Genomic DNA, 11,488 nt, shown 5'->3' on the forward strand with positions numbered 1-11,488 from the left:
AAATCATAGTGAACTCCATCTGGTTAATTTACTTTCACATAAACTAAATCAATTAATCTCATATTTTGGCCTTTTTTTCTCCTGCCCTCTTCCATAAACTTGACTGTGTTCTTTTGCTCCACTTCCTCCTAAACTCTGCTTCCACAAGTCATCGTGACATAAACTGAGTCATCCTCTCATTAAAAGATTTCCAAAATTCATTGTATCCCTTTGTTTTGCTTAAATGAGTTAAAGTGAAGCAAAATGGGTTTTTTTTTAATATAGTTTCAGGTTTCAGGTAGCTGAATTACTAAAAGTTTGCTATAAATGCTTTGGGTCCAACTCCTGTGGCACATTTAAAACACAAAAAACAGGTACAGATGTAAAGACAAATATCAGCTTTGAGTGTTAAATGAATCTCCGAGAGCTTATTTTAGTCGGGCCACTTCATAATAATGAAAAATCTTTTATTGTAGTTTCACCCTGTGAATTTTACAAGACACCAGCTGTTCTGAATTGAGCACAGCAGTAAACAATTCAAAGTAAATAAAACATTTTAATGCACAAAACTAAGAGCACACTAAGCTTATCGCTAGATTTCAAAGTTTCACAAATCTTGTTTGAAAATAATAAAAAAAGGTCTAAACAAACATGAATGATCAAAGAAAGACATTTAATTTAAAACAATCATCTGCAGCAAAAACAAGCAGCTGTGTTTAAAAAGAATCAGTCTAACATGGACACAGAAGCTGTCAACTATACAGATGAATCGTGCTCATTTACTGCGAAACAGTAAACTTCTAAAAACCTTCAGACTAGGGTAGAGAATGGGATTATGGTGACTTTATGTTATTCAACCTGGGTGTCTTATAATCTACATTTATTACAGCTTTGACTCAACCCTCCAACATGGGCTGATTCATACACACAACATGGCTGAGTTACACAAACAAAGCATGAAGGACTGAATGAAAAAAATACAGGGCAGATGACTATTTCAGAAAAGAACAAAAACATTTGCAGAAAAGCAGTAGCTACCATCAAAGATGGAAGACAACTGGGAGGAAAAATGTTTAGAAAAAAAAATGAAATGTACAAAAACCAAGAGTCACATCCATGAAAAAATGACCACCTGGAACAGTCCCAACATTTCCTCTTTTTAACAGATCAGTAGCGACGACCAAAAGCTCCCCCCTGCAGTCCACTCCCCTGCATTAGTTGGTTCTGTCTATTAAGAGCTCCAGAGAGAGACTGAGATGTTCCTGTGTTCATGTAGCCTCCACGGCTGAAAAGCAGAACACAGACAGATGCAAAATAAGCCTTTTCTGAAAAGAACTGTGGGGCTGGTTGCTCTCAAGGCCTCACTTTGGAAAAGACATAATACTGAAATTTAGATCGAACCGACTCACCCTGCCATTCCTCCCCGCGCTATGTGACTCTGACCTGGGATAGCACCATCTCTACCTGCAAAAGGAGAACATCTAGAATATCTACTTACAACTCCACTTTGCCTTTAAGTTGACAATAATTACTGTCAACTGTTCTAATTTAGCAAGCTAGTTTTATTCGTGTCCTCAATACATAAGATTCAAATAGACCTTTTTTTTTTTTTTTTTTAATTTAAAAAACAGTATGTACACAGGTAAGACTACCTTGCCAGGGTCTGTCTCCATCCATCTTCCTATTGGAGTCCCAGTCACGGCCACCCTCCCTTTAAAAGCAAAACACAAAGAAAATATATTTTTAATTTCTTGTTCCTTTTTTTTTTTTAAGAGAAGTCAACATCAAACAGGGTTGTACATGAATATTTGGTGCAATTTTCACCTGGGATTCATACGCTTGTCATAGCCTCCTCCCCACGAGTCTCTGCCATGTCTGTCTGAGAAGTGCTGCAAGAAGCACAAAAAATCAGCTTGTTATTTATTTGTTCACACACACAATGCTCAATTATGTGGACTGATAATGTTTCCCGCGGTTAAACCCAGTGTGATTATCTCATGTCCCAGATATTATCAACCAATTTTAATTGATCTTTATTCTTTAACAGTTGTGAAACAAAAAGAAACAACACAGTAGTGGGTTTACTCCCCTACAGCGATCCAGAAACCCCAGTGATTAGTTCGGATCTAGTGTGCATGTGGAACATGTATGCTAATCCTTAATCTTGGTCTTTAAGGGTTGGTGTTTGGCAGCTTTTAGAAGTTCACCTACAGCAACAGGTATGTTGTCGAAGAAAAACTAAAACCTGCAGGACACTGGCCCTCTCTGAAGTAAACTGCTATTGCAGTCATGTCACACGTGCAGAAGTAAAGAGTTGCAGTAAAAAATATAAAGCTTGGACTTTTTTGTTTGCTTATTTTTAAAGCGTGTAAGATGATTGTCTCTTACTTGTCCATCCCTGTCAGCACCAATACCACGAGTATTGTCTCGCCTGTCCATCGTCATGTTGTCTTGGATACGACCTCTATCTCTGTGATCAAAGTCCTGATAGCGATCCTGGCGACCAAAGTCTGAGCGGCTGTAGCGGTCATCCATGGTCATGCGCTTGTCGGGCCAGTCATCTTTCCTGTGGAGCAATGATCGTTCAATACAATTCAATACCATATTGACAAATATGCAATTTAGTATTCATTATTAGTAATCATTAACGTTTTGAGGACAGCAGGATATCACTGCTGATTACGGCGTACCTGCCGTCCATGTCATAAGGTCTTTTCACAGGGCGTCGATCCTGTTCATAGCGCAACTGCTCCTGCTGCCTCCTCAGCTCCTCGCGTTCCCTGAGGATCCTTTCCTGCTCACGCCTCCTCTCATACTCTATACGAAGTCTTTCACGCTCCAGGAACTGGCGCTCCATGCGATCTGCTTCCAAGCGCTGCTTCTCAGTCTGACAATGAAATCACAACAACTGTGAGAAGTTATCCGAGGAAAATTACAAGTGAAATTTTTCAAAGTGGTGGCAATGAAAGCAAAGGCTATCTGGTATTTAAAGTGAAAGTATTGCATGTTTTCCAAGGTGCACGACAGGACTGTTAGCAGAGGCAGTGATGCGAGGGGATACATATCCCTGACCACAAACAAATCACGACTGTACCTCCAACCAGTGTCGCTTTCGCATCAAGTGCTTCCTTTCCTCTCTTTCACGGAACAAACGGATTCGCTCGCGCTCACGGTCAGGACGGTTGTCACGATCACTGAAAGGACAAAAACAATCCCCATTTAACAGCCGACTTCAATACGAAGCTCATTTATACAAAAGACAAGTGTGTGAATGGTTGTAAAATGATTCTTTTTCTTTTGATATATTGCAAAAGACTTAATAAATTATCTTTATTTGTAATTTATTTAAAATTCAAGCATCAATGCGCAGGTTCTCTGCCTGGGATGATACTCACACATATCTGCGTCTTTCAACCTCTCTTAACTCTCTCTCTCTTTGCCTCTGCCTCTCCCTCTCCCTCTGCTCCTTGATTTGGTCAAACGTCAGGATGTCCTTTCTCTCCTTACTGGACGATGCACGATCCCGACTCTTTGTGCTCTGACAAAACACAAGTCAAACAACAGTAAAGACTCCGTCTAAATGCCAGATAAAAGAAATCTGTCTCCACAGAACCCCATTAACTTTCACTGATTTCTAGGGGAACTTGATGTATTATACACAAATGACAATGTTGTTTTTGCTGGAATGTTCCATGCCAGATAAATACTTACCCTGTCTCTGCTTTTGCTTTTGGTTTTGAGGCTGATAACAGGCTCTCCCTTGGACTTGTCCATAACTACAGTTCTTTCATTTCGTCCTGTCAATCAATAGATCAAGGATTTTGTAAGAACATGTTTAAAAGTAGGAGAACTGAGGGATCAGACAGCTGGGAATTGCTGCTGATTTTTTTTTTTTAAATTCTGTGAGGGATAGTTCATTTAAAACTTAATTATATGCCAGTTAAAATTCACCCCTACCGTCTTTCCCTTCACCCTCTGACTTGTCATCCTTTCCATCAGACCTAGAGAAAGGAGTACAATATGACATCAGCAATACATTAAAAATAAAGTAAAACAACCGAGGGCTGGGCAATATGAGGATGTATATTGTTTGGACGATTGAAAATGTCTTTCGTTTCATATGAGGCTCTCTCGTTTACGCCACAATAAGGTGCTTTACTGAAGTATTTTAAGTCATGATGTGCTTTACAGCATGCACACTGCAATCTATAAACACACACACACAGAGAAAGACGTTAGCAGAAGCGTTTCAGAGCAGGATTATTCACTAAAAGATGACCAGCCAACAAAACTGATGAGTTTGTTCACAAAAGAGGGGAAATTTCTGTCACATGGATGCAGTTTGGATATAAAAAGACCGACGTGGAACCAACAACAGACTAGCTCCCAGTTCCAACAACGGACTCCGACACAACTACTGGTAACTCATTTTATAACCTGCGCAAGAATCAGCATCAAAAATACAGAATAACCAGTCGAGGCAAATGGCTGCCCTCCCTGAGCCGGGTTCTGCCGGAGGTTTACTTCCTGTTAAAGGGAGGTTTTTTCCTTCCCACTGTCGCCGTGTACATGCTCAGGATGGGGGATTGGATTGAAGTCATGATTTGATGCAATCAGTTGGTTTCTATTATAGGATATGTATGAATTGGCTTAAAGGTGGAGTATGTAAGATTTTCAATATAAAAAAAAAAAAATTAACTAATAACTACAATCATAATTAGATAGTTTTTTTTTTTTAAAACATGTAGGTTCCAGTCTGTTCTATTTGATGTGTTATTAAATTACAAGTTAAATTAATGACAAAGACCCTTCTTAAATGTTTGCCTACCAGTAAAAAAAAAAGTGCTTTTTGTCATTTGTCATGATTAAACTTGTAATTTAATAACACATCACATATGGACAGACTGGAACCTACTTTTTTTTTTTTTTTTTAAACTAATTCTAATTGTAGTTATTTTATTAGTTAATTTTATTTTAAAATATTGAAAATCTTACATACTCCACCTTTAAAATTATTTGTATGTTGATTCGTCTATGTAAAGTGCCCTTTGACAACATTGCTGTAAAGTGGCACTATAAAAATAAAGTTGAATTGAATTGAATAAACAATAGAATCAACGAGCAAAAGCAGCATCAAGTGGTGGCGAAAGCGCTCATAATAAATTCCAGATACAAACACCGCAGCAGGAACATCATATGGCCATAGTTCCCTCAGATGGATGGAGATCACTGCTGCCGTTTTCAAGTACATCTGACAAACAACGGATGACTGACACAAAATTACACAAAATTTTATATTGTTATGGGGATATAAAATGAGCGACATCGGGATATGAGATTTTGGTCATATCGCCCAGCCCTAAAACCACCCATTCACTTCTCTCAACTTGATAGCTCATCATCTTCTGCAATACACAAACATGAACACAGTACACTGAATGAAGCTTGTTCAGCTGGTCGTCTTACTTGGAGTCAGTAGAATGTCTCCTCTCTGACTTCTTAGTGTCAGTCTTGTCTGCTGGCTTTTTTCCTGCAGGCTCGTTTTTAGCCTAAAATGTTAAAAATGAACCTATTAACAGAAGTTAAGTGATCAGGCAAATTTTGCACAGTTATTAAAAATATGTCCTTTAGTGGCATCTGGTTGTTTTGACTGAAGCCAAATGTTTAATAATATTCAAAAGCATTAAAATAAAATTAAACACAGACAGCCAAACTTATTTTTTTCTCAACCTCTGGGTCTAAAATCTCCACTTCAGGAGCACAAACTTTCCAGATATGCTTCTACCTAGAAGTAATTTCTTATGTCTCATTCTCAGTCTGATTTATTTCATTCCAAAACATGGTGAAAACTGAGGTTTTTCTTGTTGACAGCATTTTCTAAATTGTGAAAGTGAAAAATAGAAAATCCAGTCCTTTTAGTAAAAACTTTACCATCAACAAAATGCAAGAACTTTAAAGCTGACTGTAATACAATTTTCAGATTTTTTTCCCTATAAATGCATGCAAACTAGTGCATTTTTGGCAATATAATAACTTGCATATTTAAAACATTAAATTTAAGAAAAATTGCAATAAATAATAGTCCTAGTCTGAGGGGAAAAAAACAGGAACGTTTTGTTGTGAAATCAGTTATAAACTTTACCCTTTTCACCTGCAGTGCCACACATTAAACTAACAACATCTGCTAAATTAAATAATTGACTACACTGGTCCGCTTACGTTTAAAAAAAAAAAGCCTCAGTCTGCTTGACAGACAGGTTATACTAAAAGTAATTTTGTTGAGCCAGGACTTCGGTTCAAAAGCAATAAAAGCTTCCAATTCTGATCTCCAAAAAAATGCTCCAAACATTTAGAGCTCCACAAGCACTTTAAGAACATTAGCAGCCACAACACAGTTTGCTGGATTACCTACAAAGCTTTGTTTTTTTTCTTTAAGTAAATTAAAACTGTCAACTTTTATTAGTCAGATAATTAGATTTTTTATTATTATTAACACTGACACTATTCATACTCCCCACAGAAACTTTACTGAAAGAAAAAATCCAACCAATTAGATGCAAACCACTCACACGCTCCACAGAGATCATCCTGCCATGCAGCTCGGTCCTGTGAAGGTGGCTGATACAGTTGGTGGCCTCCTCAGTGGATGACATGGTGACAAAGCCATAGCAGCGAGCCCCAGGGCTCTTAGCATTGGTCACAACCTTAGCGCCAACAACCTGCAGAATATAACAAAAGATATTAAACCATTATACTTAACCTCTTCATCCAAACTAAATGGGAAAAAAGATCTCACCCTGCTCGCGTTGCAATGTGATGACCTTAAATACTCACTTTGCCATATTTGCTGAAAAGGGTCTTCAGATCAGTTGCTCTGGTGGTTGAAGACAAACCACTGACCCACAGATTCTTGCTATTACTTGCTGCAGCACCTCCTGCGGCTACACAGACACAACCCATGGAATGAGTACCTAGACGTCAAAACTGGGATCAAGAAAAGTAAACAATTTTACCTACCCTTCTCATCTTTCGACTCAGTCTTGCCATCTTTTTCCTCAGAGCTAGAAACAAAGAATAAACATCATGAATAAACAACACAGAGGAATCTTTGAATCTTCTAAAATAACTGTTTTTTTTTTGGTTGTTTTTTTTTTTTTAAATTAAAGTATAATCCATCCATCCATCAGGTTCCACAGTGCAGTTAACAGTGAGTATATATGTGATTATAACCTCTTAAAATCCCAGCGTGTTACTCTTTAATGGATGACAAAGTGGAATAGGTGAGTGTAAAGAATCACACAAGGAAAAAAGAAAAGAAAAAACACCACAGAAAATTTGCAAAATTTTTTTTGTTTTTTGTTTTTTTTACCTCCAAAGAGCATCCAAATTTTGCTAGCACAAAGGGGCCAATGCAAAAGAGATAACCATTTTGGTTTCTAGGATACAGAAAGCAACAAACCTCTTTTTCTGATCATCGCCCTCTACAGAAGAGGACTCTTTCAACGTCGGGGCTGAATCCGCAGCAGCGTTTTCTTCCGTCTTCTCATCCGCCTCACCCTTCTTAGACCCCATTTCTGAATCAACAGTTTCACCCATGTTGCCCTGTTCGCTTACACTAACAGCCTGCGAGCTTTCGTTTTCAGTGTCAAATGTCTCTTCTGGGACGTTCCCCTCGCCCCCAACATCTTCGGCACCAGTCTCCACAACATCCTTGTCGGTGTCCACATCTCCTGAGGCAGCATCGCTGGACTTGGCACCAGTGTTGGACACACTGTCTTCCCCTCCACCGGTGACAGCTTGCTCTTCTTCAGGGCTCGTCCCATGGCTCTCGTGGCGATCTTCTTTAAGCGGCTCAGATAAACAAGACCCGGCTACTTTGTCATTTTCTACGGATTTAACAGGAATAGAATGGCACAGAGTTTAATCACTTCTGAAACACATCAATGGTTAACGAGGAACTGGCAAGGCCTGGATTAGGAACGTCATGACCACTGGCCTGTGCTCCTAAAACTATGTATTAAAACGAAGCAGACCCTACTGAAGAGACTGGAAAAGAACCCAAAGGCTGGAAGACAACCAAGCAACTAAGGGGGCAAACAGTTTGGCTCATTTCTCAAGATGAATCACTTCAGTCTATTCACCTGACCCAAAGCCGACAAGTTCAGCTCAGAGCTGAAGAGAGCCACAAGATCAGCCACACAGCAGTAGGAACTTGCTGCCGTCCTTCTTCTTTCAGCTTTTTCCATTTCCAGTGTCCATTTGCATTGACCAAAACTTCAGCTCAAGTCCAGAAGTTTCAATTCCAGTCGATTTATGCGTCACAGGGATTACGAAGTCAAAGTAGCTGATAAATCTTGATGGCTCTTCTTTGTCTTCTGATCTTCGTGTGGTAACCTAAAAACACTGCAATCACCTGCAAGAGCTCAAACCTCCCTGACCATGAAAAGTAATTGCTGTCATCGTGCATCAATTTGTTAACCAAAGCTATTATTGCGTGCAAGAACCCAAATGGCAACATGAATATTATTTACAATAGAATATTTTTACTTAATGGTCAACAAAATTTCAGCACAAAGTCAGCAATTTCCTTTGGGCTTCCAGTCTCTCCTCCTTGTTGTAACTAAACAAAGTGTTTGAATGTCCAACCTCAACACTGTTCAAAAAAAAAAAAAAAGAAAGAAAAAAGAAAGAAAGAAAAAAAAAAGATCTTCTGATAAACTTTTTTCTACAGTACCTGTTTGTTCTTGCATATCCCCTGCATTGGGATCCTTGAAGAGAGAAAAATGAAACCTTAATGACGTTGGCTGAAGACCAGAACTAGTTGTGCCAAGTACATTTGTGAGCAGACGTACCATATTGGAAGACAGATATGACAAATCTTCATCCTTGTCAAACGTCTCACATTGGTCCAACTGGAAGAATACATAAAATTGGAGAAAAATTAAAACATTAAGAATATTACGAAACCAATTTCTGTTGGCTAATTTACATCAAGAGTCATACCTCTAAACCTTGCGCTTCATCTTCTAACTCAAAAGTCCTGAAGTCATGTTCTTCATCCAACAGAGCATCATCATCCCTGTCAAAATTATCTGCATCATCCATATGATCTTCAGCTGGTATTCCACTGTCATTCTCGGTATCATCGAGAACATTCATGTCAAGGATGTCCATGTCCTGCATGTTCTCATGATCATCCAGCAGGTCCTCCTGATGAGGAAAAAATAAAGTTAAACACATCACTGCAGCACTTGAATCCAGATTAAAATAAATTCTTCAAACTTACATGTCCATCACGGGAATCCTCTTCCATAGTACCATCTTCTGTTTCATCATTCTCTGGCCTGTTTTCTGCAGAAAATAAAATCCATTTCAGATAAAAATCATCTAAATATTTAAAGACAGCAAAGAAAACCATACAGTCTGTATCAGCAGCAGCCTACAAAGTCATATTAAACATTATCATCAAAAGGAAATTAGCATTAGTTGAATTTTGTTCTTTCAACTTGGTTAATTGTCGTTTCAGGGAATATCAACACCAGCAAACACTTGTAACCTTGCAAATTTGTTCTGGCTGTTTGATCCATTCGAATCAAGTGTGAAATGTGAAAGCAAACCAACCAAAGGTGCAAAATTTTCTGAATGCCCTGCTTAACTGAACCATGTCCCTAGATCTAGGCCACAGGGGTCAAACTCCAGTCCTCGAGAGTCAGTATCCTGCAGGTTTTTGTTGTCTCCATGTTCCAACAGACAGGCATATTTAATGAGTAGGTTGACAAGAAACTGCTGGATCCATTTGATGTGAATAAGGTGTGTTATAGCAGGGAAACCATAAAAACCTGCCGGATTCTGGCTCTCAAAGACTGGCGTTTGGAACCCGTGATGTAGGCTTAAAAATAAGCCGCTGCATGCCCTCATCATGCCTGGATAAATGGACTCATTGTGTATGGTTACTATCCCAGATGAGGAAACAATGTATTAGTTTTTGTCAATCGGATAGTTTGACAAGTCACTACCTTGTAACAGTTAACTGGTCAGGCCATTTCTCATATTGCTGTAGATCAAAACACTCCAAAATAAAAGATTAAATGCATTGAGTTCTATATTTTAACAGCAGCAACAGCAAAACGGTAAATCAGACATATTAAATTCAATATGTGCACTGTGGACCCACTAACTGCACATCTGATTTCCATGAAACCCTGCAAATACCTTATAATAGCTGTTGTTGCATAACGCCACAGTGTGGTCGTTTAGGAACCTGTGCAAGAAATAGTAACATGTATACAACTACGATAAAGGTAATTTCACCCACAGGTGACTGGAGCATCATTTTACTCCAAGTGTTTGCATAAGATGGTCAACACGAGCGTCACGTGTCTATCTTACCTTTGGTTGTTCGTTTGGGTGTAACGCTGGCTCTTTTAGGAGTCGACTCCGGGACGACTATAATCTCATCTGGGTTTCCCCCCTCGTCTTCGATTGCCTGTTAGTTAAGGAAAAGATTTCTTCAGTGTAGCGAACAAAAAAAATTGTATTTATTAAGCAATTTAGCGCAAACCTCTGCGAGCAGTTAGCACACAGCTGTAAGCTAACAAGCTAGTTTTGAAATAGCTGGATGGAAATACATTATTTTGACAAAGCCAGGTGAATTTCAAACTTCTATATTTTGCATCAATCAGCAAAACATTATTCGTGATCTCTAAACAGGACAATATATGTTGGACCTTTTTTAAACGTTCAGAGAGCACGCTCTTGACGCCAGTCGTGTCCAGGTTTCGTTTTTTCAACTCGGCCTTCAAATCAATGACTCGCAGCTCCGACAGCTTGCGGACCTCTGCGCCCTCCGGAACCTCCACGTCTGCTGCTGAGTTCGCCATCGCCTTGCAAGTCAAATATATCTGACTATTAAACTAACGATCAAATACGCAAAAATGTAAAACCCAGCGCTGCACCACGGATGGAGGCAGCAGGCTTGCAAAACGGCTAGAAAATGGCGGATAGCACAACCTGACGTCACTGCGCATGCGCAGTTCATTGTTTGCGCAGTGGAATAATTGCAGAAGTGCTGCAAACCCTGTGCTGCTGCAAACAAAGCTTTCAGAGGAAAAACCTTAGTGCAGCGAAAGTCAGACGCGATGATTTTGCACTCATATAATATGTAAGTTAAATGTTTATTTGTGTAGCACCTTTCAAGAAAAAAATCAGTCATTTACAAGAAAACATAAAAACTTAAAAAATCATCAAACATAAAAACAAATAAAACTAAGTAAAAGAAAGATTAAAAATATGTATTTTTAGATGCTTTTTCCGCAGATCTCAGGCTGAGAGGAAGATGCCACCCTGTCACCATTAGTTTTAAGCAGTGTTTGCTTAGCAACCAGCAGACCCTGGTCAGCAGATCTCAGAGATATGCTGGGAACATAGGGCTCCAAAAGGTCCCTGATATAACCAGGTGCTTGGTCGTGTAGGGCTAACCAAAATTTTAAAATGCACTCTGAATGATGGG

General features: G+C 39.0%; 1 protein-coding gene across 1 annotated transcript; it reads right to left on the reverse strand.

Annotated features, from left to right (window-relative positions):
* Positions 1–422: 422 nt before the first annotated feature.
* On the reverse strand, positions 423–10,966 carry safb (scaffold attachment factor B). The gene is made up of 21 exons (XM_079245376.1): positions 10,707–10,966; positions 10,369–10,465; positions 9,266–9,330; positions 8,983–9,189; positions 8,832–8,891; positions 8,714–8,747; positions 7,439–7,865; positions 6,997–7,040; positions 6,814–6,920; positions 6,549–6,698; positions 5,446–5,528; positions 3,937–3,980; positions 3,691–3,776; positions 3,375–3,517; positions 3,074–3,173; positions 2,670–2,866; positions 2,368–2,545; positions 1,804–1,868; positions 1,632–1,690; positions 1,389–1,443; positions 423–1,264 (listed from the first exon to the last, which is right to left on the reverse strand). Exons 1-21 carry the CDS (start codon positions 10,857–10,859, stop codon positions 1,147–1,149), a joined length of 2,472 nt encoding a protein of 823 aa, XP_079101502.1. The 5' UTR covers positions 10,860–10,966; the 3' UTR covers positions 423–1,146.
* Between the last annotated feature and the right edge of the window lie 522 nt (positions 10,967–11,488).

Source organism: Telmatherina bonti (genome assembly GCF_933228915.1).
Source record: "Telmatherina bonti genome assembly, chromosome: 8".
In the NCBI taxonomy this organism is placed as follows: domain Eukaryota; kingdom Metazoa; phylum Chordata; class Actinopteri; order Atheriniformes; family Telmatherinidae; genus Telmatherina; species Telmatherina bonti.